The sequence below is a fragment of the Oncorhynchus masou genome, chromosome 33, assembly GCF_036934945.1.
Source record: "Oncorhynchus masou masou isolate Uvic2021 chromosome 33, UVic_Omas_1.1, whole genome shotgun sequence".
Classification (NCBI taxonomy): domain Eukaryota; kingdom Metazoa; phylum Chordata; class Actinopteri; order Salmoniformes; family Salmonidae; genus Oncorhynchus; species Oncorhynchus masou.
In genome coordinates, this window is record NC_088244.1 from 26,384,379 (window position 1) to 26,412,260 (window position 27,882).

The following is a 27,882-nucleotide window of genomic DNA, read 5'->3' on the forward strand; positions in this document are numbered from 1 at the left end:
TGTTGACATGACATTATTAGTCAATAACATATCCTGCAGCAGGACAGGGCAGAACATATTACAATTCGTTTTTTGCGAAAATATATCCGTTCCCACATCTGTCTACAATCATTTTGTTGGTGTGTCACGAGCTCATTGACAGGCGGTTAGTGACGTAGAACTTGGAATGGCTCGCTGCTGAGCTTATCATTGTCAAGAACTTATTCCTCCACTAGACTAAACATTGGGCCTGAACTTGCTCATGGTCTCGCAATTTCACAATAAGTTTATCTACAGTAAAAGTAAGTTTGAATAAGTGTATATATTAAAGGACAATTCGGATATTAAAATACTGGGTAGCTCGCTACACCGAAACTGTACGCAACCTATGACAGCGGGAGATTCATTCTCTAGCGCTAAGGTAACGCGTTGGCTAGATAGCTAGCAAGCTAACGTGTTAGCCAGTTTAGTTGAATAGTCATTCGAAGCGTTTCCGAGGCTAGTATTGAGACCGTAGCTAGCTAACGTCAGCTAGGAAACTAGCCAACGTTAGTAGCTAGCACTTGCCACTGTCTTGTGTGCTAGTTTAACTACGGAAACGTTAATACGGTAACGTTACCTAGCCAGCTGCTTGCTTGATGGTTTATGTTGTGTTCTAGCCAATTACTGTACCAGCATTAAATATATATGGCTAGCTAGCTTAGCTATTAGTTGTCTAGCTTTGAGAACATCAACAGACCACATCGAGACTTCTGGGAATCAGCTGACAGCTGCAGGCAGCCAAGGAGACCAGTGATGGATCAACTTAAAGTCAAGGACCGAATATTGGAAAACATTTCTTTGTCTGTCAAGAAGGTAAGTTTGATATTATGTCTCGTAAGCACACATTCTTCATGCTAGCATGATTAGCTAGCTAACTTATTTGAAGACTAAATATGAGTATTACCCTAAGTTACGTAGCAGACGTAAAAATAAACGCATGCTAGGATAAGTAGGCCTGGTTCATGAAAGAAAACAGTTGACTGTAAGGTCCTTGAACATTGTTTAGTTAGCTAACAAATATAGATTAAGTATATCAACATGGGTGTTTTGTTTACTAGCTAACGTCACTAGTATTGTATTGGTTCGTCGAGACATTCAATGGCTAGTGAAAACAAAGCACAACAGCACTAATCCTGCTGCTGCCTGACTGCCGCATATCGATACTGTCACGTAATAAACTTACTTCTAAAATTCTTTGTCATGGTCGATTCAGCAATCCGTGGGTAGCTAGCTAGGTCTATTTGAAGGACAACATTGTTGCTAATTTTCCAAACACATTTCAATAAACTTGCTTCAGATAAACATGAGTACTGTGAAAACATTGACATTCAGTATTTGACTTCTAGGTGTCTTCATAAATTAGGCTGAACCCTGTTTGAATGTTGACATTCACCCTTTGCATAAACCTGTGCAGTGTGGTAACATTGAGTCCCATCCTTCCAAAGTATTTGTGCTGTGCCAGAGGACCACTGCTTTATAGACCTTGCCTGATATGATATTCAAATCATCTGCCTATATTTGGTTAATTCCTGTCCCCAGTCTGTCTCGTGGTCATGTTACCATCAGGGGACTGGAATTTATTACATTTCTACATTCCAGTATATTCAGTCAGTGCTGTTTAACTGGTCTTTTCTGAGGTGATGCACAAAAGTCTGGTTAATTAAAGTTAGTGATGGTAATACCATTTAGGGGATCAGATATACTGTAGCATTTAACCAATTTCAGGCTCCATACTTCCATCAAAGCCTATACTCTATTCTAAGACAGACATTGCACAATCATGCTTGTCAGCTGTCAATATTTGATGCATGTGGTACTCCTCTCAGGGTCTTATGACTGGGGAAGAAATCACCATATTTCTAGTTTGGCTGTGGGCCTACTCACATCAGTTCCACCTGTTTTGTGCACTGACTGCAGTTGCAGAGTTACTTTGCTGCCTGTGAAGATGAAACCCCAGCCATTCGGAATCACGACCGGGTCCTACAGCGGCTGTGTGAGCACCTCGACCATGCACTGCTCTATGGGTAAGAAGACTGAGAGAGACCAATCTTCTCAGTACTTTGATACATCCTAACTCTGACATTGTCTGTGATTGTACGTTTTGAACTATGTTCTTCAACTCTCCTGTTTTGTGCATTGCAGGCTGCAGGATATCTCCTCAGGTTATTGGGTCCTGGTTCTACACTTCACCCGCAGGGAAGCGGTCCGGCAGATAGACGAGCTCCAGCACATAGCAACCAACCTTGGGCGAAGTAAGAAAACAATAATTTTCACCACATCTTACGCACACATTCACATCAGTCTTGTGGGCAACTTAAGAGACAAACATTTCATAGTAGTAAACACGAATACATGCCATTTCTGTAAATAAATTCATACACTCCCATTTACTGTCATAATGTGAATGACATTTGTTAGTGGTTTGGCAAATGTAAGTTCCTCTTGTGTCACATGCCAGAAATGTAGCACAAGACTGCTGTTATTTGAGGTCAGGATTACAGTAATTACCACTGTGGTTTGCACATGTTTGTTTCTCTTTTTACAGAGAGGTTTCTTTGTAGGTATACTTGTTTGACTTATTTGCAAGTTCAGACAGGAAAGAAAGAATAGAGGGTGCTTGTAAAAATGATCTACTTATGCCCATGTCCCTCGTACTGAGCAATTATTTTTCTGTTGTGTTTCTGTGCAGGTCGTGCCTGGTTATACCTAGCACTGAGTGAGAGCTCCTTAGAAAGCTACCTCCGTCTCTTCCAAGAGAACCAAGGATTGCTGCAGAAGTATTACTTCAAGTGAGTCTTCTGACCTAAAGAGCATCATATTATTCCTTTTGAATAATGCGTGTAGCTAGTCTCCTTATTGTCAATACACCATTTGCTTTGAATCTCTCCCCCAGAAATGCATTGGTATGCAGCCATGATCACCTCACGCTCTTTCTCACTTTGGTGTCGGGACTGGAGTTCATTCGCTTTGATCTGGAGTTGGTCAGTATTAAACAGTTGTTTGAAACCATTTTGAATTCACATCAATACCCCTAATTTACAAAAGTCCAACAGTTCAATGTTCAGGCTTTATTGTAACAAAAGAAGGTACAACTTGGCTTAACCAAATAATGTAAACAGAGTACATGGTTGGTGAGTAAAACCCAATAAATAATTCAGTCAAAAAAGAGACATAAAAAAAGAGATATAATGTAATATCAACAACACTCTCAAACCTCCATTGTTTTGTTTTCTGGGTGTTAGGATGTCCCCTACTTGGACGTGGCCCCCTACATGCCGGAGTACTACAAGCCCCATAACCTTCTGGACTTTGAGGAGCGTCTCCCAAGCTCGGACAGCCTATCCCTGCACTCTTTCACCTCCACCAACCTGGAATGGGATGACAGCGCCATCGCCCCGTCCAGTGAAGGTCAGGGGCTCCACCTTTCTCTTTCTTGCTTTCTCTTTCTCTACCTTGGTTTCAGTCTCCACCCACTCCGTGTTATGCGGTCCATTAGCCTAATTCATAGGCCGGTGTGTCAAGTAATGGGGTGTTGAAGCTGATGTTGGATCGATCTGGTTAACCCGTTCATGGGTTATTACGTATAAATAATAGTCTAGTGCTCACATTGAAGTGATTTTCATTGAGCACCCAACACAGTATGGTGTGAATGTTCTCATACAGTATCTCTCATCACTTTCCACAAACCATCGAGTCTTCATTTTTTTTATTGTAGTTTTCTGTCTGCCTTCCCATACCTGTGTCTGTTATCATCATGTGTATCATATTTCTCTCATATGTCATGTTTTCAGTGTGTGCCATTGTCCCTTCTCTCTCGGGCCTTCCTGTTCTAATGTTGAGTCTTATCCCTCCTTTTTTAGATTATGATTTCGGTGACATCTTCCCCGTGTTGCAGCCAAGTGCAGACTGGGAAGGTGGGACATGGTTACCCCTCCCCTATCCTCCCTCCCTCTCTGTCTCCGTCCTCACCTCTCCTGCCACCCCCTTCCCCGTCTCACAGCATCATGCATGTCCTCCATCCCACTGTGTGTGCTGAATGCATGCTGGGCCTCTCTGTGTGTGTGTGTAGCCAGTGGTTTAATTGGAGTATTTTAATTGCAATATCAATACTGTTAAAGAACAAGCAGCTAGCTAATGCTAAGAGGGAATGGTAGAGAAAGGAACCAAAGGGCTTTTGATTAATCTACTGCTAGTTTCTTTGGAAGTAGGTAAAATGGATTGGTAATGCTTTTACACTTCTCTTTGAAGACACTACTGAATCAAGCATCACTCCTTAATATCATTACATTTGTAGAGTACAACAGGAGGAATATCATAATGAGGCCTAGATGTTAACATTTTTTATGTATATATAATTTTAGGGGCATTTGTGCTCACCTTTATGCAATAAATTATGATGTGGCACTATTACCAACATTTAATACGATTTATGGCCAGGTAAGTTATTTTCTAAGTAGAAATTTCTATGCACTCGTGAATTGTTAGATGTTGACGATCATGTTTTAATGAACCACGCAACATGTTTCTCTTTGAAGATGTGATCCTAAAGCTAATGCAGCATTGATGTGGAATATTACTAATGAGAGCTGCATTGCCTGATGAAATGGTACTCACTCTGTCTGGTATCTACTGGCATATATGTGGAATATTCTCTCTTTCTCTTTGTGGGAACATGGAATGCATGTATTTGGTCTAGGTTCAACCCAGCCTTTATAGCTTTTGTCACCAACTTTAGCGTGTAGCACTGCATTCATTCACTTGACATAGGCTAACTAGTTTAATTTAAGTATAATTTCTCCAAGCAAGTCCTGGTATGTTGCATTGATTGACTTCAACAATATCAATTAGGCACCTAATTTGAACAGATAATGAAACATCCTAACTCAATTTAATAAACACTTGTGCCCTTAGGTATGCTTTATCAACTATATTGTACAGTAAGCTATGGTAGGATGGTTTAGCCAAGGCCTTTGTCGCTTATGTCTGTCTTCCTGCCTGTGTGACCTTCTCACCCCTGTCCCAGCCAAAGCACCAGAATCTATTCTCATTCATTTAAACCCAGAGTGTGTTCAGTAGCCTGTGGCATACTGTACGTGTGACTGTTCTGCGATTCATTTGAATGTGTGTGTGTCCCTCCATAGAGGGTGACCTCACCGACCCAGTCAGCTGTCCTCACTCAAATGCCTCAGACCCTCAGACGGTCTTCAGTGATTCTGTGATTCTCCGGGCAGCCGCTGCCGTCATCACAGTGAGGGGAACGCCGCCACCACCGCCCCGCAGCCCCACCTTCAGACACAACCCCTTCAACGAGTACTCGGACACCAACACCTCGGCTGACATTACACCCGTCCACACAGCCAGCTGCCACCACGACACCAGGGACGACATGGAGAGCATCAGCAACGAGCTAGAGGTTATCAGGTATAGCACACACCCCTAACATTAGCCTCTGTGGCTAAAACTACATGGGAATTAGCCTAGTTAGGTGGTTATCCTTTTATGTTACCCATACTTTTCTCAGCCTCAACACAGAGCTTGGAGTTGTTGAATGCAATTGGCACATTATCACTTAATCTCGATGTCTGTAAGCTAAAGTTATCAGATCAACAAAGCCCTCGGACACCCAACAAGGCCCAAATCCCTGTCATTCGCATGAAGAAGAGATGGAAATATCGGGGACGTAGGTCAAGGGTGCCTTGTCATTAGAGGCGGATTATCAACTAAACGTCAGATCCTTACAAAGCACCTCTACCCACCCCTACCCACCAACGTGCAATAATTTTAAAATAAATTGGATGAGCTCCAATCAAGACTATCCTACCAACGGACATTAAAAACTGTAATAACTTATGTTTCAGTCGTGGCTGAACGACGACATAGATAACATACATCTAGCTGGGTTTTCAGTACATCGGCAAGATAGAACAGCTGCCCCCGGTAAGACAAGGGGTGGTGGTCAGTGTCTATTTGTAAATAACAGCTGGTGCACGAAGTACCAAGTACTTAATATTAAAGAAGTCTCAAGGTTTTGCTCGCCTGAGGTAGAGTATGTCATGATAAACTGTAGACCACACTATTTCATTTAACAGTTTTCATCTATATTTTTTGTAGCTGCCTATTTACCACCATAAACCGTTGCTGGCACTAAGACCACACTCAACAAGCTGTATAAGGCTATAAGCAAACAAGAAAATTCTAATCCAGAGGCGGTGCTCCTCGTGGCCAGGGACTTTAATGCAGGGAAACTAAAATCAGTTTTACCTAATTTCTACCAGCATGTTACATGTGCAACCAGAGAAAAATAGAAAAAACTCTAGACCACCTTTACTCCACACACAGAGACGCGTACAAAGCTCTCCCTCGCCCTCCATTTAGCAAATCTGACCATAATTCTATCCATTTACAAGCAATAACTAAAACAAGAAGTACCAGTGACTCACTCAATACAGAAGTGGTCAAATGATGCAGATGCTAAACTACAGGACTGGTTTGCTAGCACAGACTAGGAATATGTTCTGGGATTCTTCCGATGGCATTGAGGAGTACACCACTTCAGTCACTGGCTTCATCAATAAGTGCATCGCACGTACATTCCCCAGCCAGAAGCCATGGATTACAGGCAACACATGCACTGAGCTAAAGGCTAGAGCTGCCGCTTTCAAGGAGCGGGACTCTAACCCGGACGCTTTTAAGAAATCCCGCTATGCCCTCCGACATACCATCAAACAGGCAAAGTGTCAATACAGGCCAAAAATTGAATCTTACTACACCGGCGCCGATTCTCGTCGAATGTGGCAGGGCTTGCAAACTATCACGGACTACAAGGGAAGCACAGCCACGAGCTGCCCAGTGACATGAGCCTACCATACGAGCTACCCCAGGTGGTGAGGGTAGGCAACAACATCTCCACCCCACTGATCCTCAACACTGGGGCCCCACAAGGGTGCGTTCACAAACTTCTACAGATGCACAATCGAGAGCATCCTGGCGGGCTGTATCACCGCCTGGTACGGCAACTGCTCCGCCCACAACCGTAAGGCTCTCCAGAGGGTAGTGAGGTCTGCACGACGCAACACCGGGGGCAAACTACCTGCCCTCCAGGACACCGACACCACCCGATGTTACAGGAAGGCCATAAAGATCATCAAGGACAACAACCACCCGAGCCACTGCCTGTTCACCCCGCTATCATCCAGAAGGCGAGGTCAGTACAGGTGCATCAAAGCTGGGACCGAGAGACTGAAAAACCACTTCCATCAGACTGTTAAACAGCCACCACTAACATTGAGTGGCTGCTGCCAACACACTGACTCAACTCTAGCCACTTTAATAATGGGAATTGATGGGAAATTATGTAAAATATATCACTAGCCACTTTAAACAATGCTACCTAATATAATGTTTACATACCCTACATTATTCATCTCATATGTATATGTATATACTGTACTCTATATCATCTACCGCATCTTTATGTAATACATGTATCACTAGCCACTTTAACTATGCCACTTTGTTTACATACTCATCTCATATGTATATACTGTACTCGAGACCATCTACTGTATCTTGCCTATGCTGCTCTGTACCATCACTCATTCATATATCTTTATGTACATATTCTTTATCCCCTTACACTTATGTGTATAAGACAGTAGTTTTGGAATTGTTAGTTAGATTACTTGTTGGTTATTACTGCATTGTCGGAACTAGAAGCACAAGCATTTCGCTACACTCGCATTAACATCTGCTAACCATGTGTATGTGACAAATAAAATTTGATTTGAAATGACTTCTATGCTAGCTTTGAGGCAAGCAAAACTGAAGCATGCATGAGAGCATCAGCTGTTCCGGACGACTGTGTGATCAAGCTCTCTGTAGCCAATATGAGTAAGACCTTTAAACAGGTCAACATTCACAAGGCTGCAGGGCAAGACATATTACCAGGACGTGTTCTCCAAGCATACACTGACCAACTGGCAACTGTCTTCACTGACATTTTCAACCTGTCCCTGACAGAGTCTGTATTACCAACATGTTTCAAGCAGACCACCATAGTCCCTGTGCCCAAGAACACCAAGGTAACCTGCCTAAATGACTACCGACCCGTAGCACTCACATCTGTAGCCATGAAGTGCTTTGAAAGGATGGTCATGGCTCACATCAACACCATTATCCAAGAAACCCTAGACCCACTCCAATTTGCATACCTCCCCAACAGATCCACAGATGATGCCATCTCTATTGCACCCCACACTGCCCTTTCACACCTGGACAAAAGGAACACCTATGTGAGAATGCTATTCATTGACTGACTACAGCTCAGCGTTCAACACCATAGTGCCCTCAAAGCTCATCACTAATCAAAGGACCCTGGGACTAAACACCTCCCTCTGCAACTGGATCTTGGACTTCCAAACGGGCCACCCCCAGGTGGTAAGGGTAGGTAACAACACGCTGATCCTCAACACAAGAGGCCCATCAGAGGTGCGTGCTCAGTGTCCCCCTGTACTCCCTGTTCACCCATAATTGCATGGCCAAGCACAACTCCCAACACCAAGTTTGCAGCCGACACAACAGTGGTAGGCCTGATCACCGACAACGATGAGACAGCCTATAGGGAGGAGGTCAGAGACCTGGCAGTGTGGTGCCAGGATAACAACCTCTCAACGTGATCAAGACAAAGGGGATGATTGTGGACTACAGGAAAAGGAGAACTGAGCACGTCCTCATTCTCATTGACAGGGCTGTAGTGGAGTAGGTTGAGAGCTTCAAGTACCGTGGTGTCCACATCGCCAATGAACTATCATGGACCAAATATACCAAGACAGTCGAGAAGAGGGCACGACAACACCTATTCCTCCTCAGGAGACTGGAAAAGAAGTGGCATGGGTCCTCAAATCCTCAAAAAGTTCTACAGCTGCACCATCGAGAGCATCCTGACTGGTATGGCAACTGCTCGGCTTCCGACCGGAAGGCACTGCAGAGGGTAATGCGTACGCACAGTGCATCACTCGGGCCAAGCTTCCTGTCATCCAGGACCTTTATACCAGGCGGTGTCAGAGGAAGGCTCTAAAAATTGCCAAAGACTCCAGCCACCCTAGTCAGGTACCACATGGCAAGCGGTACCAGAGCGCCAAGTCTAGGTCCAAAAAGCTTCTACCCCCAAGCCATAAGACTCCTAAACAGCTAATCAAATGGCAACCCAGACTATTTGCATTGTTCCCTCCCCATTTGTATGCTGCTACTACTCTCTGATAATTTAGCTATGCATTTTCACTTTACCTCTACCTACATATTACCTCAAACAACCTGTGTCCCCGCACATTGACTCTGTACCGGTACCCCCTGTATATAGCCTTGCTACTGTTGCTCTTTAATTATTTGTTATTTTTCCATTTTCTTTTTACTTCAGTTTATTTTAGTAAATACTTTCTTAACACTTATTTTTCTTAACTGCATTGTTGGTTAAGGGCTTGTAAGTAAGCATTTCACTTAGGGATGCACGATTTATCGGTGAGCATATCGGAATCGGAAGATATTAGCTAAAAATGGCAACATCGGCATCGACCCGATGTCAAAGCTGACGTGCATACCTATACAACGTAGGTAGATGACGTAATGACGCCACGAAAAGTACAGGGCTACACAGAACAAAAGCAGAGAAATACTAAGCACACACTTCCAACAACTAAAGAAGTTCAAGTTGAGCAGTCATTTGAAAGAATAAGAATTTTAGCGAGACAACTCAAAGTCGAAATCCATTAACGCCAAAATAATGGAATTCAATGCTCTTGACAATCAACCGTTCTCTGTCGTGGATGATGTTGGCTTTCGTCGACTGGTCGGGCACCGGTACAGACTACCAAGTAGGTACTATTTTTCAGATGTTGCCCTACTGGAGTTATACAGTATTGTTGAAACACATCCATAAGCTACTTGCGATGGGCGTCCCTGCTATTAGCTTCACGACTGACATTTGGACCAGCGATGTCAGCCCCATGAGCATGCTGATTCTGACAGCACAGTGGGTCGACGAGGATTTCGTACTGAGAAAAGCCGTGTTGCATGCTCAAGAATGTGCTGGTTCTCATACCGCTGCTGCCATTTCAATGGCATTTGTCCAAGATGGCATAGCAGTCAGTCGTCCTTTGTACTCGTCTTGTCGTTTCCCGTGTGTGTATATATATTTACATCTTTCTTCGCATATCTTTTATATATTTTCTGTTCCAAAAACTCAACTTCAAAACACTCTCCTGCAACCCGCCTCACCAATTTGAAAAAAGTATTATTTACCTCAAATCTGAAATCCACAATAGAAGCTAGCCAGAAGCTAGCCAGTTTACTGGCTAATGTTAGTATTCGGCTAACCACGGTTGATGATCATCAGCTATCCTTTAGCTCGAAAAGCTATCGCCAGTTTTGTACAACGCGACTCAGATCAGAACATACCGGACCTATTTTTCTCTCCATATCCCCGGATTTCAACCGAAAGCTTTGGACATTTACACCTGGATCTCACAGCTAGCTAGCTGCTATACGTGTGACTATTGGCTTACATCGATCCCGGAGCAAACATTAATTATTCTGGAGCTAGCCAGCTGAAGAGTTCCATCTCAGCCACTCCTGGGCTACAATCACCTATCCGGACCCGTTTTACTGCCGATGTGGAGCCCCACCGGGCCTTCACGACTGGATGACCGACGTTATCTGCCCGAGGGAGTTATCCAACTGGCCCCTCCGTCGCGACGTTACCTGAACGCCCATCTGCGGCCCGTTAATCGTTAGCTGTCTTATCGGCTGCTATCTGAATAGGTCTATTGGACAATTTTTCTTGGGTCACTAACTATATCTATTTTGCCAATTGGATTGATCCCCTCTACCACACGGAACCCGACTAATCTACCGACGGAAATGCACAAGGTGGCTAAAAACAGACCTCCATCCTATGCTAGCTTGCTACCGATGGCCCGGCAAGCTGTCTGAATCGACGTTACCCCTACCAAACTCACTACTAACTGGACCCTTATGATCACTCGACTAAGCATGCCTCTACTTAATGTAAATATGCCTTGTCCATTCATTGCTGTTCTGGTTAGTGTTTATTGGCTTATTTCACTGTAGAGCCTCTAGCCCTGCTCATTATACCTTATCCAACCTTTCAGTTCCACCACCCACACATGCGATGACATCACCTGGTTTCAATGATGTTTCTAGAGACACTATCTCTCATCATCACTCAATACCTAGGTTTACCTTCACTGTATTCACATCCTACCATACCTTTGTCTGTACATTATACCTTGAAGCTATTTTATCGCCCCCAGAAACCTCCTTTTACTCTCTGTTCCGGACGTTCTAGACGACCAATTCTCATAGCTTGTAGCTGTACCCTTATCCTACTCCTCCTATGTTCCTCTGGTGATGTAGAGGTGAATCGGGGCCCTGCCGTGCTCCACTCCTATTCTCCAGGCACTCTCTTTTGATGACTTCTGTAACCGTAATAGCTTTGGTTTCATGCATGTTAACATTAGAAGCCTCCTCCCTAAGTTTGTTTTATTCACTGCTTTAGCACAATCTGCCAACCCGGATGTTCTAGCCGTGTCTGAATCCTGGCTTAGGAAGACCACCAACAATTCTGAAATCTTCATCCCTATCTACAACATTTTCAGATAAGATATAACGGCCAAAGGGGGCGGTGTTGCAATCTACTGCAGAGATAGTACGACAGAACTCCACAGGCTATCCAGGTCTGTACCCAAACCATTTGAACTTCTACTTTTAAATATCCACCTCTCTAAAAAGAAGTCTCACTGTTGCCGCCTGCTACAGACCACCCTCTGCCCCCAGCTGTGCTCGACACCATATGTGAACTGATTGCCCCCCATCTATCTTCAGAGCTCGTGCTGCTAGGCGACCTAAACTGGAACATGCTTAATTAACACCCCAGCCATCCTACAATCTAAGCTTGATGCCCTCAATCTCACACAAATTATCAATGAATCAATACCACCCAAAAGCCGGGCACCCTCATTGATATCCTAACCAACTTGCCCTCTAAATACACCTCTGCTGTTTTCAACCAAGATCTCAGCGATCACTGCCTCATTGCCTGCACCCGTAATGGGTCAGCGGTCAAACGACCTTCACTCATCACTGTCAAACGCTCACTGAAGCACTTCAGCGAGCAGGCCTTTCTAATCGAACTGTCCGGGGTATCCTGGAAGGATATTGACCTCTTCCCGTCAGTAGAGGATGCCTGTTTTTTTTTGTTTTTTTTAATGCCTTCCTCACCATCTTAACCAGTTATGCATTAGGGGGCGCTATTAAACATTTTGGATGAAAAACGTTCCCGTTTTAAACAAAATATCTTGTCACGAAAAGATGCTCGACTATGCATATAATTGACAGCTTTGGAAAGAAAACACTCTGACGTTTCCAAAACTGCAAAGATATTGTCTGTGAGTTCCACAGAACTGATGTTACAGGCGAAACCCAGATAAAAATCCAACCAGACAGTGACGCATTTTTTTAAATCGCCTCATGCCAATGACTCCTTATATGGCTGTGAATGAGCTTACGTTTTCCACGTATTCCCCAAGGTGTCTTCAGCATTGTGACGTCTTTTTAGGCATTTCCATTGAAGAATGGCTGTAAGGGACCATATATTACATGTGGTCACATGGTGTCTCCCGCAGAAAATCTCGCGTAAAATACTGAGGTAGCCATTTTTCCAATCGCTTCTTATGAGAAACCAATTGCCTCGACGGATATATTATCGAATATATATGTTAAAAACACCTTGAGGATGGATCCTAAACATCGTTTGCCGTGTTTCTGTCGATATTATGGAGCCAATTTTGAAAAAAGTTTGGCGTTTATAATTGCCGCATTTTCCGGTCGATTTGTCAGCCAAGCATGATGAAGAAACGGGAGCTATTTCGCCTACAAAAATATTATTTTTGGAAAAAAGGAACATTTGCTATCTAACTGGGAGTCTCCTGAGTGAAAGCATCTGAAGTTCTTCAAAGGTAAATTATTTAATTTGGTTGCTTTTCTTATTTTCGTGAAAATGTTGCCTGCTGCCAGCAGAGCTAGCATAGCATTATGCCATGATAAACTTACACAAATGCTTGTCTAGCGTTGGCTGTAATGCATATTTTGAAAATCTGAGATGAGTGTTGTTAACAAAAGGCTAAGCTTGTGTTTGAATATATTTATTTCATTTCATTTGCTATTTTCATGAATAGGAAAAGTTTATGTCCGCTGCATTATGCTAATGCATTTGAGGCTATAATTACGCTCCCGGATACGGGTTTGCTCGTCGCAAGAGGTGAAATAAGCATGTCCCATCCAGGAACAGATATAGCCCTTGGTTCTCTCCAGACTTTACTGCCCTTAACCAACACAAAATACTTCCGATTGCGTTCTGCATTAGCATCGAACAGTCCCCGTGATATGCAACTTTTCAGGTAAGCTAGAAACCAATATACACAGGCCAAGGCTAGCTTTTTCAAGCAGAAATTTGCTTCCTGCAACACAAACTCCAAAAAGTTCTGGGACACTGTAAAGTCCACCTCCTCCCAGCTGCCCACTGCACTGAGGATAGGAAACACTGTCACCACTGATAAATCCACTCTAATTGAGAATTTCAATAAGCATTTCTCTACGGCTGGCCGTGCTTTCCACCTGGCTACCCCTACCCCGGTCAACAGCACTGCACCCACCACAGCAACTCGCCCAAGCCTTCCCCATTTCTCCTCCCAAATCCAGTCAGCTGATGTTCTGAAATAGCTGCAAAATCTGGACCCCTACAAATCAGCCGGGCTAGACAATCTGGACCCTTTCTTTCTAAAATTATCTGCCAAAATTGTTGCAACCCCTATTACTAGCCTGGTCAACCTCTCGTGTCATCTGAGATTCCCAAAGATTGGAAAGCAGCTGTGGTCATTCCCCTCTTCAAAGGGGGGGGGACACTCTTGACCCACACTGCTACAGACCTACAGTGGGGCAAAAAATATTTAGTCAGCCACCAATTGTGCAAGTTCTCCCACTTAAAAAGATGAGAGGCCTGTAATTTTCATCATAGGTACACTTCAACTATGACAGACAAAATGAGAAAAAAAATCCAGAAAATCACATTGTAGGATTTTGCCTACCTGGTTAAATAAAGGTAAAATAAAAAATGTTTAAAAAATTGAGAACATGTTTTAAACTTGGAAGCATTAACATACTCCTAGCTCCAAACACCTGACTCGAGAAATAAGCTGATCAACTACGTCTGCAGCAGACGTGATACCCTCTGTCGTGGCATTTAAACGTCTGCTCAACAAAACTGCCGACACAGACCGTGGGGTTAAAACTTACAAAGTACTTGAGGCTGTGAACAAGCGATTCAGTGTAATTCTCTCTGAGCATCTACTGTGTCGCCACCATGCTTGGCTCTAGGTTCAAGGACCGCTACTTTGATGCAGACAAGAAACAGGGTTTACGTGAAATGTTACATACACAGCTGGACAAGATGGAAACGGGGGATATACGTAAATGCCAACAAAATACGTTTTTGTGTGTGTGTGACCTTTTTTATTTAACTAGGCGAGTCAGTTAAGAACAAATTCTTATTTACAATGACGGCCTACCCTGGCCAAACCCGGACGATGCTGGGCCAATTGTGCGCCGCCCTACGAGACTCCCAACCACGGTCAGATGTGATGCAGTCTGGATTCGAACCAGGGACTGCAGTGAGAGCTTTTTGCCCTGAGATGCAGTGCCTTACTCCGCTGTGTGTGTGTGTGTGTGTGTGAGAGAACTTTTTAACTGTACTAGAATGCTTAAAAGGCCGCAAAAATCTTTCATATCTGTTATTGGTATTGCTTTTTGGGGGGCAAGGAAAATGTGCGTATCGGCCAAAAATGCCATATCGGTGCATCCCAAATTTCACCGTCAGGTCTACACCTGTTGTATTTGGCTCATGTGACAAATAAATATTTGATTTGTTTTATTGGCACACACATACAGGTCAGCAAGCCTTGTAGCTCAATGGCTTGGAAAATGTGATTTGTTAATTTATACAATGGGCCCAGGAAGAGTACACATGAACTACCCATTATGACATGGTTGTTTCTTTTCCACCAGGATGGCCAGACGAAGGAAGCCATCCAAGAAGCGCTGTAGTGTGAAAAGCTCCGCAGTGAGCAGTGACCAGAACAATGTGGCCTTCGAGCAGGCGGAGGCAGACGATAGAGCCCCGGCTGGATGTGAGGGACCAGAAGGAGACACCTGGAGCCCCTCTGTGGGGTTGCCGCAGGGCTCAGGGGGGGCTGAGATGGCGAGGAGGAGCAGCAGGAGGGAGACAGGGGAGGAGGAAGAGTCAGAGGGCCTCCTGCGGCTGCCGGAGATGACCGACACCTCCATGGACAGCGTTGGCCAGCCCCTACGCGACGTCATGGACCGGCTCAACGGTGCTCTGGATGGGGAGAAGACCTGGGGGCGACCAGCTGGAGAGGAAGAAGAAGAGGGGGCAAAAACCCAGCAGAATTCTCTCCCCAGAAGGCCCTCCTCCACCAGCCTTGAAGCCAACCCGCAGCCCCCGGGGCAGCAGCCCTTTCGAGGGGATTCGATGGGTGAGCCGCCTGACCCGGAAGCCAGAGACCCCCCCCTGCTGCGCCCTGCTCTGGCCCCGAGTCCCAACTTCCTGCAGGCCCCCCCGGCTCCTGCAGACTTTTACTGCTTTACCCCCCACAGTCCAGATGCTGCTGCCCTGCGTAGTGGCCACCATGACACTGCAGGGCATGGCCAGTCACAGGCTCTTCTTGGTGGCCATGAAGTTGAGGCAGAGGCACCGCCAGGACAGGACCCCTCCCTAGAGGAGGAGGAAAAGGATGAGGCAGTAATGGTTGAGAATGGATTGGCTGCTGGAGAAACTGAAGAGGAGACGGAAGAGGACAGGCTCAGTCCAACGGAAAACTCTCATCCTGCAGAATTCAAGTGAGTTGAGGGTTACTTATCACAATTTTAGGTGAACCATGAATGAAACCTTTTTTTTCATGGTGCAATATGTCGAATTTAGCTTTCTGGTTTCGAATTTAGATTTCTGGTTTCTAAAATGTTTTAATGTCTGTCTGATTTCAGGACATAACAAGCAATGTATAGTGTAGAGAGTCATTGTACCATCTAAACCGCTAAGAAAAACATTTTTAATAACCAGAAATATAGTTTGTATGAAGCTGATATGAGTAAAATGAAACTTACGGAGGAGGGGAAGCAATCATAATGAAAGATGTATAATTCACATTTCTATCTGAAATCAGTCAGGTCGTACACCAAATTACACAATGGACCTTTTAAGTATATATCTTTTGGCAATACTTTAGCCACAGTGGTGTGCTGATTCTGTGTGGCCGTTTCAGGGTGGACAACAATCACCTGCTGCTGCTCATGATCCACGTCTTCAGAGAGAATGAGGAGCAGCTCTTCAAGGTAAGCCTCTGTTTCACTGTGGTATATTATGTTGGGGGGGGGTGTATAGGCCATACATTATGATCATTTGAGCATTTATCATTGGATTTAAACCCTACCTGTCATGGATTTAACAATAGTAGAATTTCCCTCCAGCCAATGCTTCCCTCCAATCCAAAGCATTTAAATCCTTGAAAGGGAGTGTGCACACTAGGAGAAGCATTGAGAATCGGGACGCTGCCACAACCATGTCCATTCTGAATACATAACTGGGGAAAAATGATTAAAATGTATTGGTGAACAAGTACTATTAGTATGCTTTGCAGTGTATATTTTGAGTTTATATGAACCTTTTTTTAACTAGTCAAGTCGGTTAAGAACAAATTCTTATTTACAATGACGGCCAAACCCTAACCCGGATGACGCTGGGCCAGTTGTGCGCCACCCTATGGGACTCCAAATCATGGCCGGTTGTGATACAGCCTGGAATCAAACCAGGGTCTACAGTGACGCCTCTAGCACTGAGATGCAGTGCCTTAGACCGCTGTGCCACTCGGGAGCGGTGCAGTCCTGAGTGTTTAGTTCTGTCTGTTCCCAGATGGTGAGGATGAGCACTGGTCACATGGAGGGGGACTTGCAGCCTCTCTACCTGCTGCTGACTGACTGTTACATCTACCTGCTGAGGAAAGGTGAGGGTTTACTGCTCATTACGCTCTCAGATACTCTCTTTCTTACTGTTTCTATCTATCTCTCGCTCTCTCTGTCTCTCTGTCTTTGTGTGATGGTCATTACATTTATATTTAATGGCTGCCTTTGACTTTGCTTGTCATGCTTTATCCTATCTATCTACAGTGCATATGGAAAGTATTCAGACCATTTGACTTTTACACATTTTGTGACATTACAGCCTTGTGCTAAAATGGATTAAATAAAAAAAATTCTCATCAATCTACACAATACCCCATAATGACTTAGGAAAAATGTTTTTTAGAAAATTTGCAGAATGTATTAAAAATAAGAAACAGAAATACCTTATTTACATAAGTATTCAGACCCTTTGCTATGAGACTCAAAATTGAGCTCCGGTGCATCCTGTTTCCATTGATCATCCTTGATGTTTCTACAACTTGATTGGAGTCCACCTGTGGTAAATTTCATTGATTGGACATGATTTGGGAAGGCACACCTGTCTATTTAAGTTCCCACTTTTGACAGTGCTTGTCAGAGTAAAAACCAAGCCATGAGGTCAAAGGAATTGTCCGTAGAGCTTCAAGACAGGATTCTGTTGAGGGACAGATCTGGGGAAGGGTACCAAAACATTTCTGCATGATTGAAGGTCCCCAAAAACACAGTGACCATCATTCTTAAATTGAAGATGTTTGGAAACACCAAGACACTGACTAGAGCTGGCGGCCCAGCCATACTGACCAATCGGGGAGAAAGACCTTGTTCAGGGAGGTGACCAAGAACCCAATAGTCACTCTGACAGAGCTCCAGAGTTCCTCTGTGGAGATGGGAGAATCTTCCAGAAGGACAACCATCTGCAACACTCCACCAGTCAGGCCTTTATGGTAGAGTGGCCAGATGGAAGCCACTCCTCAGTAAAATACACATGACAGCCCACTTGGAGTTTGCCAAAAGGCACTTAAAAGACCCTCAGACCATGAGAAACAAGATTCTCTGGTCTGATGAAACCAAGATTAAACTCTTTGGCCTGAATGCCAAGCATCACGTCTGGAGGAAACCTGGCATCATCCCTAGGGTGAAGCATTGTGGTGGCAGCATCATGCTGTGGGGATGGTTTTCAGCGGCAGGGACTGGGAGACTAGTCAGGGTCGAGGGAAAGATGAACAGAGCAAATACAGAGAGATCCTTAATGAAAACCTGTTCCAGAGCGCTCAGGACCTCAGGCTGGGGCAAAGGTTCCTTCCAACAAGACAACGACCCTAAGCACACATCCAAGACAACGCAGGAGTGGCTTCGGGACAAGTCTCTTATTGTCCTTGAGTGGCCCAGCCTGAGCCCACACTTGAACCTGATCTAACATCTCTGGAGAGACCTGAAGATAGCTGTGCAGCAACGCTCCCCATCAAACCTGACACAGCTTGAGAGGATCTGCAAAGAAGAATGGGAGAAACTTCCCAAATACAGGTGTGCCAAGCTTGTAGTGTCATACCCAAGAACACTCAAGGCTGTAATTGCAACAAAGTACTGAGTACTTTCCAAATGCACTGTAGATAGATAGTACAGAGCGTGACAAGCAATGTCAAAAGGCAGCCATTAAATATAAATATTTTGCTCTGACTTGTGTAAATGTGATATTTCAGTAGTTTTTGCTTTGTCATTATGGGGTATTGTAATCAATTTTAGAATTAGGCTGTAACGTAACAAGATGTGGAAAAAGTCAAGGGGTCTGAATACTTTCCGAATGCACTGTAGCTGTCTGTCTCTCTGTCTGTTCATCCCACACTTAAACGCTCTCTTTCTCTTGCTCTTTCAGGTGCAGCGGAAAAGCCCTATACAGTAGAGGATGCCATCTCTTACAATGAGTTGGACTTTGTCTCTGTAAGTTGTCTATACTGCTGGGATATGTTGTCTAGTGTCAGGATTGTCTGTGAATTGTTTCTTGTAATGTCGAATGGCTGCAAGGACACAATACTTTTTCTTCAAGTTTTAGCTTTAGGGTTGTCTTGGTCAATGTTTAGCTTCAGGGTCACAATGTTCATGAGGTCAGATGGTTCATGATGAGTTTACTAGATTCGCGTTGTTCCAGTCATTGTTTATGGGAATTCCAAGATGGCCGACAATCTTGCAACCAATTTGAAAACCGTTGACTGTGACTTTCTGTCATTCAACTGTCTGTCATTCAAATGTTCAAATGCAAATTGTAGTAGATCCTTCATAGACATATGTGCAGCGGTAGCAATTTACCAAAAGTAAAATCCCAATGCTTAGTTTATGGACTAGAGTCTTGTAATGAGTTTCATTTTCCAAATAGTGTTGATGCCACCATATCATTTTATGAAGTACTTTGGACTGTATGAGGGAAGTGCATGAAAGATGCCTTGAAGGGATACTTTGGGATTTTGGCTATGAGGGCCTTTTATTTACTTCCCCAGAGTCCGATGAACTGACTCTGGGGAAGTGACCGGAAGTCTATGGGTATAAAAAATGAAAAGATTGCTTTTATATTGCACATTGCTGCAACAAGACCTCCACCTAAAAAGCTGATGGACAGAAGAAGGGAAAACGACAAGAAGGAAATTACTGTCAATGTCCAGTCCACTAAGTTGTGCTGTGTTATTGTCCCTGTCCGTCTCTCAGGTGGGCTTGGACCAGCAGACATTCCTGCTGGTGTGCACCAACAGAAGACGGCAGTTCCTCCTGGACACGGCCGACTCCTCGCTTACTGTGTGAGTGCCTCCTCTAATCTGCTCTCCCTCCTTCTCCCTGGCGGCATCTCCACACTCTAAAATGGCTTCCTCTCCCCATCTCCTTTCCTCCATCTGTGCTAATTCTAAAGGACTGGACTGTGGAAAGCAACTTCCTAGTTGGCATGCTCTCGCTTATGTTTCCATATCAGTATGAATGAAGGAGAAGAGAAGCAGAATAAGTTACTCTTTATCCCTCCCCCTCTCTTCTAACCCACCATCCTCTTTTTTCTTTCTTTCTCTCTCTTCCCCAGCTGTTTTTTGGCAGCCCTGACATCGGCCATGATAAAGGGGTGCAGGGAGCCCCCCTACCCCTCTGTGCTGACCGACGCCACCATGGAGAAACTGGCCCTCACCAAGTTTGTCTCCCAGGAGTCCCACTGTGAGGTGAGGACCACCAATGTTTGCTGTCTCACTTAGCTGGGCCTGCACACATCCTTCATTTCTAAAATATACAAATAAAGACATTTCATTTTGAAAGAATGCCTGTATACAGATTTTATGCTCGTGAAATGAAGTCTTATTTTGATTGGAATCACATTACAATACACACTTAACTCTCATCAATCATGGATCTGATGGAGTGGTTATAGGCATAGCTATGACTAGCCACATACATCACCAACTCAATCAGTATGCTCAACACATGTACAACAATGTGTAATAGACAAGGGATACACTTGTGTAATGATGCGTTGTGTCTGTGTAGGTATCTCAAGTGATCATTCGCCTGTATTCTTTGATTCACTGGGAGGACCCCATGGATGTGACTCTGGCCACCCAGACAGCCCTGGTGGGTGCTGGGGACTCGTCCAGCACTAAAGAGGGCCCCCTACTCTACAGAGCATGCACCACCTACCTGGGCAAGGAGCTGTGGAAGAGCTGTTACCTCGTACTGAGGTGTGTATTAACAGTCATAGGCTTTTAGAGGAACAATATGCTGAAATCACTCTGCCATTGCCTGGTTGCTAAAGTTCTAAACTGATTGCCTAATTTCTGTTTATGTGATGAAACAAGCAGTGTAGAGAATCATTGTAACGTCTAAACCTCTGTGTAATATATTTTCAATAACCAAAAATATTGTATCTTTAGCTGTTTGAAGCTAGTGTACAAAATCGAAAGTAAAAAAAGACTCAAAAACAAAAGTTAAAACAGATCTATCACTTATAAGACTTTCAATGAGAATGACAGATCTATGACTCACATTTCTGTGTGAATTTGGTTGGGTTGCCCATAAAGCTACATATTGCACCTTTAATAAACCCATATAATAAGACATCATACAGGCTCGTACTTGCTTATAACAAGTAATAAAGCATTGTACCTGGATGCGTTTTCCAGGAAGTGTTACTGATATATCTGCCTTCTATTACGTTTGTTATAGAATGTTATGTGTAACTTTACTTGAACAGGTTGAAGCACAGCTACAGTAACACATTCCTGTTCTTATTTTAATGTAACTGCAATATTCAATGTAATAATATAATTATACATTTGCACATTTCATTGTGCTCAAAGCAATATTATAAACTGGGTTGTTCAAGCCCTGGATGCTGATTGGCTGAAAGCCATGGTATATGAGGCCATATACCACGGGTATGAAGCAAAACTACTTACTTACTGTTCTAATTACATTGGTAACCTTTTTAAAATGGTAATAAGGCACCTCATGGGTTTGGGGGGCTAACAGCTTAGCCGTAGTATATTGTCCATATACCACACCCCCTTGAGCCTTATTGCTTAAATACATTTCAGTATGTGTTCCTCTTGTCCTTGTTCAGCAAAGGGGTTCTCTACCAGTATACAGAGAAGACTGATGGGACACCACTAATGTCCATCACTATGGGGTAAGGCATGCACGCCGTGTTACTGCTCATCCTCCAACATGTGTGTTGTGTCTGTTTATGATGGGATTATTTCCACAAGGGAATGGATCTGTGCCTAGCGCTTTTATGGATCAAGTTGTTTGGACAATTGCACTGGGTTCAAATGTAGGTGATTGCACTTATTTTGCTGAATTTTCCAAAGTCATAATTTGATGAAATACCCATAGTTGGGTATCTATCGCTATGAAAATATATATTTTTTGTAAATAGTAGGCTATTGACTTTTCCTATTTTCATTGTTTGACCATATTCTGTGTGCTCTCTTACCACCCTTCCTCGCTCTCTCAGGGGTGGGTACTGCGGAGGTTGCCGGCGCTCCAACAGCACAGAGCAGCCTCATGCCTTCCAGGTGATCCTGACAGAGCGGCCTCCTCTGGAGCTGAGCGCCGACAATGAGGGAGACATGGCCGACTGGATGCTGGTGCTCTGCCAGTCTGTCTCCAAAGGGGTGAGGGCATACACACACACGCTGCACTCTGACACACATGCACACTGCACCGTGAGAATAATGAGAGTGAGCATGGCTGACCATGCAGATTTTGCCATGCTATAGCCATGAGGGGAAGAAAACCCTACTAGATTAAAAACATATTTTTGCATGAACTGTCCCACACCATGTCATTCCCTATCTCCCAACATTGAGTTCAGTTCCTCCAGGTTCAATCAAAGATTCACTGCAGACAAGGGATCTTTCTCTGATTTTTAAATCAGAAATATGTTTGTTTTCATTTAGTTAATGGTTTTTCTACATAGAATTGTTGTTGTTTTTGTACCGTCTATGTCCAATCTTTTTTTATATAAACATTTCCGGGATAGAAAAAGGTTTTCAGTGTAAACTTAAACGATTAAAACGATATAAAGTATGTCGAAATCATAATGGACCTAATATACTTTTTCAAAAAGATCTTTGAGAACGAACAATATTTTTGTCATGGCATGGGCCCACATTGATTTTATGTTTGAGTCACTCGGGATAGCATAAGCCATGGCAAATTGTGTAGAATTGCAGGAAATTAGCTTTAAGATGGCACATTTTCTCTCGGCCCCACGGAAAGATCTGAAAAATTGCAGGAAATTTGCTTTAAAAGCTACATTTTTGCAGCCAACAGGAGGGCATCTAAAACTGCATCATTGGCCACAACCCTGACATGCCCACCACCTAAGCCAGATTTTGGTCCAGAAAAAAACCTGTCATTTTAACAGTAGCTCTGAAGTACATAGGTTAAGTATATCTGTATTTTATCAATAAATTAGACTGGTTTCCCTATATCACCCCCCACCATAGCTGTTTTTATTCTTTAAACCTCCCTTCTGTCTTCAGGTGATCCCCCAGGGCGTGGCCCCCACACCGTGTATTCCTTGTTGCCTGGTGGTGACAGACAGGAAGCTGCTGACATGCCACCAGGACTGCCAGACTAGCTTCTTCCGCTCCCTGGGCGGAGCTGATCTCTCTGATGTCACTGCTGTCAGTCTGGAGGACGACAAAGAATACTGTGTTGTTGTGAGTCACCTCACGCCTGCCTTGTCCTCACTTGCCTGTGCCCTCTAGTCTTTTCTCTTTGTCTCAATTAAAATTGAATTTGTTCTATTGAACATGCCACCACTATAAAAGCATTTTAATTATATGAAGAATATTGTAGATCAGTGGTTCCCAAACTTTGTTTGTAGTCCTGTACCCCTTCAAACGTTCAACCTCCAGCTGTCTACCCCCTCTAGCACCAGGGTCAGCACACTTTCAAATGTTTTTTTTGTTGCCATCATTGTAAGCCTGCCCCACACACACACACTATGAGTTTTTGTCACAATCCGGCTCGTGTGAAGTCACAAGAGCTCTTATAGGACCAGGGCACAAATAATAATATAATAATAATCAATAATTTTGCTCTTTATTTAACCATCTTCCATATAAAACCTTATTTGTTAATCGAAAATTGTGAATAACTCACCACAGGTTAATGAGAAGGGTGTGCTTGAAAGGATGCTCATAACTTTGCAATGTTGTGTTGTATTGGAGATAGTCTCAGTCTTATTTAATTTTCCGCACAAAGTCTGTGCCTGTATTTAGTTTTCATGCTAGTGAGGGCCGAGAATACATACATACACCTTAGCCAAATACATCTAAACTGTTTTTCACAATTCCTGACATTTAATCCTAGTAAAAATTTCCTGTCTTAGCTCAGTTAGGATCACCACTTTATTTTAAGAATGAAATGTCAAAGATTTATTTCAGCTTTCATTTCTTTCATCACATTCCCAGTGGGTCAGAAGTTTACATACACTCAATTAGTATTTGGTAGCATTGCCTTTGTCTGTATTGCTCTTGCCATAATTATTATTGTTATTATTATTATCTCTGTATATAGGAGTTTGCAGTGGACAGGGCTCAGTTCCTGCCTCCCTGGGTGTTGTACTTCAGCGGATGTGAGGAGAGAGACCGCCTGCTGGAGGCGCTAGAGAGTGCCTGGAGAGACATTTTCCAGGTAAGGGAGAGAAGGATCGAAGAGGAAGGGGTTTGAGACAGGCAAAGATCACAGTAAAAAAGGATCAGCTCAATAACATGATTTCCCTGTGTCTCTGTCCCTCTCTTGCTCTCTTTGTCTCTCGCACTTTCTTTTCAATCCTCTTTTCTTGTGATCCAGGTGTGTCTGCCTCGTAGGAGGGTGTCAGAGCCGTCGGTGCAGAAGCATTGTGGCGAGGCCTTGGCTCTGATGAGGAGTGCCTGGCAGAGAAGTGACAGCCTGGCCCGGGGACGTGCCCAGAGAGAGCCCTGGTGCTGACAGACTGGTGGATGGACAGATAGGACAAAAGGCCTTCACTAACACTACTATATATTCCTACTCTACACATCAGGGTCGTAGTCAATTGCATTCAAATGTTATCAATTCTGCAAGTGAATAGAAAATGTACCATTATTTTCTATGTGGATTTGTTCAATTATCAAATTTAATTTCAACTGGGTGACTGAGTTTGAATGGAATTCACACCAAACCTGTTTCATATAATTATGACAACAGCCATATAGATAGAGGGAAACGCACTCTCCGTTGTGTCTACATTATGAAGAGTATACGGTAAGTTAAGCATATGAGGATGTGTTCTTCATGGGATGTTGCGAGACAGACAGCAGTTTGAATCTCCGTTCACACTCCTGGCCTTCACATATATGTATGTAGGGCTGTGACAGTCATGGCATTTTGGATGACGGTTATTGGTCAGGCAAATGACTGGTCACTGTTTTAATCGTTTGAGTAGCAAAATGTTTTTATATGATTTTTTTTTAAACACTCATTTTCTCCTCTCCTTCGCTCCTTACTGCACGTGCTGCTGCTGCAGAGAGGGGGTCATTGCCTAGGCAACTAAAGACTGTTGCTAAAACATCTTGCTTGTTTCAGCTAGGAGCAACAAAAATTCATCATGTTGTAAAGAGTCCATGTTACCTCTGAAAGGGACTCAACTGCACAATGCCTGTGGTCCTGTCTTCAGTCAGCTCATTCAATGTAAAAAAAAATATATACATATTTTTTACTGTTATTTTATTTTCATGATTGTCTTCATTCATAATCGTCAGTTACACAATTACACGGTAGTTGTGCTTGACATTCCTCTTCTCGTTGAGTCGGCCGTCAGGGGAGGAGGGGCACTCGTTATAGAATAAGACGTTCACTCACATATACAGTTCTTTTGAACCTTAACCAACACACTACATGTCTAGTGCGTATGTAAAACCCGGTATAGTATTGAATTATAGTATTGTATTTTTATCAATCCTTACGGAAATGTACATTGCCCATCTCTCCATGAATCCAGACCTACATTGATTTAGTCTTGTATAGGTTTGTCTGTTGTCAAATACCTCAAACAAAACCCTTCTCTCCCATGCAAAGGTTGTGATAGTTATTCTTCAGTCACTTGAAGTGGCATACACTATTAGTTACAGCACTCATCTCTTGCCTTGGTCGGCCATCTTAGTTTACCATTGGGTTTTCCACCTTTTAGTTAGGTCGGGTTGGATGGTCAAAGTTAATATTAAAGTATCAGAGCGGAGAATGGTCTCAACCTAGCATGGATACACTTTTAACAAGAAGGATGAGAGGAGAGAGTAACTTGCTGTTGAATGCAAGATTGCACATTGCTTTTGGGTTTCGGCCGTGTTGATTTCATTTGAGGGTATTGATAAGTTCATTGGGGTTCTGTGCCCAAATGGGAGCAAATAGTTGTTTATTTGTAACACGACTTGTTATGTGAGTCTAATTGTATGCAATTTATAAAGGGGATATATTTGCTTTTATTTTGCGTGGTTTGTTCTAGTAATTTGGCACACACCTCTATCCTTTGAGGGGAGTGTCTGTCATTGCATTGTATGTTTTGCAAGTGGCCTGGTCAAGATATGGGATATGTCAATGTTCTACAACAGGTGGAGGCATCAGTGCATCCCTACTTTATTGCACAACCTGTAGTTTTATTGCTCTGGAGACTGTTGCGCAATGACAGACCATTGCTTTTAGTCCAGTAGTTATAGTACAACCAGTCCATATGCATTAGTAAATAAATAAAAAGCAGTTTGACTAGAGATGACACTACTTTATTCATATGATTTGTCATCGCATTAATCCAATTTACCCCTTACAATGTATCCCCCACATAATTAAATGCAAATCCTCACATTAATTTGTTTGACAATGTAGCTAATTATTTATGTAGACATGTTATGTGAAAGTAAGATTTTTGTGTTGCTGTTGACAAGAGGGGAATTTATCCAATGCCATGGCTATCCTGAAATTACTCAAGGGCAGAGTGATGCTAAGACTTTAAAATGTATGCCAAACAAAAAAACAGTGATTGCAAAGTTAAACAAACCATGCAACTCTGCACAAGGACTACTTTGAACTATTTCCACAGAACATTTGACAAAAACACATCTACTTGAACAGTAAATGTGTTTGTCAAATTTTCAATTAACATTTTTAAAAGTCGTGGTGGTTTGTTTAATTTTGCAATCAGTTTTTTGTTCACCATAGATTTTTTAAAGTGAAAAATCTTGAGTCTCAGGATCACTCTGTTACTGTGGAATTTACTTCAATCGTCAGGAGAAGGTTTCTGGAGGCTTTCAGTTTAATTGCCTGTTGCTCCTAATAATCGCGTCCTTTTTCATTACCTTCATTTGATTGGCGATAATGGCCTCAGGCCCTGTTTTGACCAAATAAAGTACTACTCTTGAATGTGGCCTTGTACTGCTGCTGGCTTCTAATCGATCATGATTAAAAATCAGTGAAATTAATTTGCTGGGTTGTGAATACACAATGTGTGTGTTCCCTGTCCTCCAATTGCATTATAGTAATAGGCGTAATTACTAAACATTCTCTGCTTTGAGCATTTTAAGTGCCACGTGGTCTTGCTTCTATTCTACTGTTTCTGTAGGCGTGGGAAGCCGACATCCCAGAATTTAGCTTCTCAGGTTAGAAATGTTACAAATAATTGAAATGTAGTACCCTAGATCCCATGCAGAAAAGACCCAACACCTCAAGCCAGAGAAACCATGTCCTACATTTTAGTTTCAACTGACTTCCGCTATTTTATATCCCCTTTCTTTTGTTGGTACTTATCCCTTAGTTTTCTAAGCAGTGGAGTTAGAGAGCTCACTGGAAGTAAGAATGTTAAATTATGTTCTAGAGAAATGTACAATTGCGATACTTAAGTATTTGAAAGTTTTGTCTATTTGATTGAGGAAAGGAAATATGAAGCATCTTGACTTCATACCCAGAGTAGCCAAGTTTGTCTTTATGAACAGTAATTTAAATGTTGGACATTGCTGGCCAATGGTGGATTACTTCTTTTGATTGACTACTTGTGAAAATAAAATTGTTTTTACGTTTGTTTTTATATCTATATATATATATTATTTGTATTGTGTTTAGCTGTCTTTTTTTAATTTGAAATGTATGAAACTAATGGGATTGCTCTATTGTATGATAACCTGTGATCATCACATTAAACCCTGCATGTATTTAGTGTTTTTATATTGCTAATAACGAATGTACAAAAAACTTTGTGAATAGAACAACATGAATAAAGAAATTCAAACCATA

The 27,882-nt window shown here is 43.0% G+C and overlaps 1 protein-coding gene across 2 annotated transcripts; it reads left to right on the forward strand.

Annotated features, from left to right (window-relative positions):
* Positions 1 to 27,882, forward strand: plekhm2 (pleckstrin homology domain containing, family M (with RUN domain) member 2). Of its 2 annotated transcripts, XM_064957028.1 has the most exons (21): positions 1 to 281; positions 699 to 834; positions 1,939 to 2,045; positions 2,164 to 2,273; positions 2,711 to 2,810; positions 2,915 to 3,002; positions 3,264 to 3,429; positions 3,882 to 3,935; positions 5,163 to 5,442; positions 15,157 to 16,008; positions 16,431 to 16,500; positions 17,078 to 17,168; positions 18,980 to 19,044; positions 19,804 to 19,892; positions 20,165 to 20,297; positions 20,620 to 20,810; positions 21,692 to 21,757; positions 22,085 to 22,244; positions 23,118 to 23,297; positions 24,160 to 24,276; positions 24,436 to 27,882. In XM_064957028.1, exons 2-21 carry the CDS (start codon positions 775 to 777, stop codon positions 24,571 to 24,573), a joined length of 3,117 nt encoding a protein of 1,038 aa, XP_064813100.1. In that variant the 5' UTR covers positions 1 to 281; positions 699 to 774; the 3' UTR covers positions 24,574 to 27,882. The 2 variants fall into 2 exon arrangements, with proteins under 2 accessions (XP_064813100.1, XP_064813101.1); XM_064957029.1 differs by lacking the exon at positions 3,882 to 3,935 and having other exon boundaries at positions 1 to 834.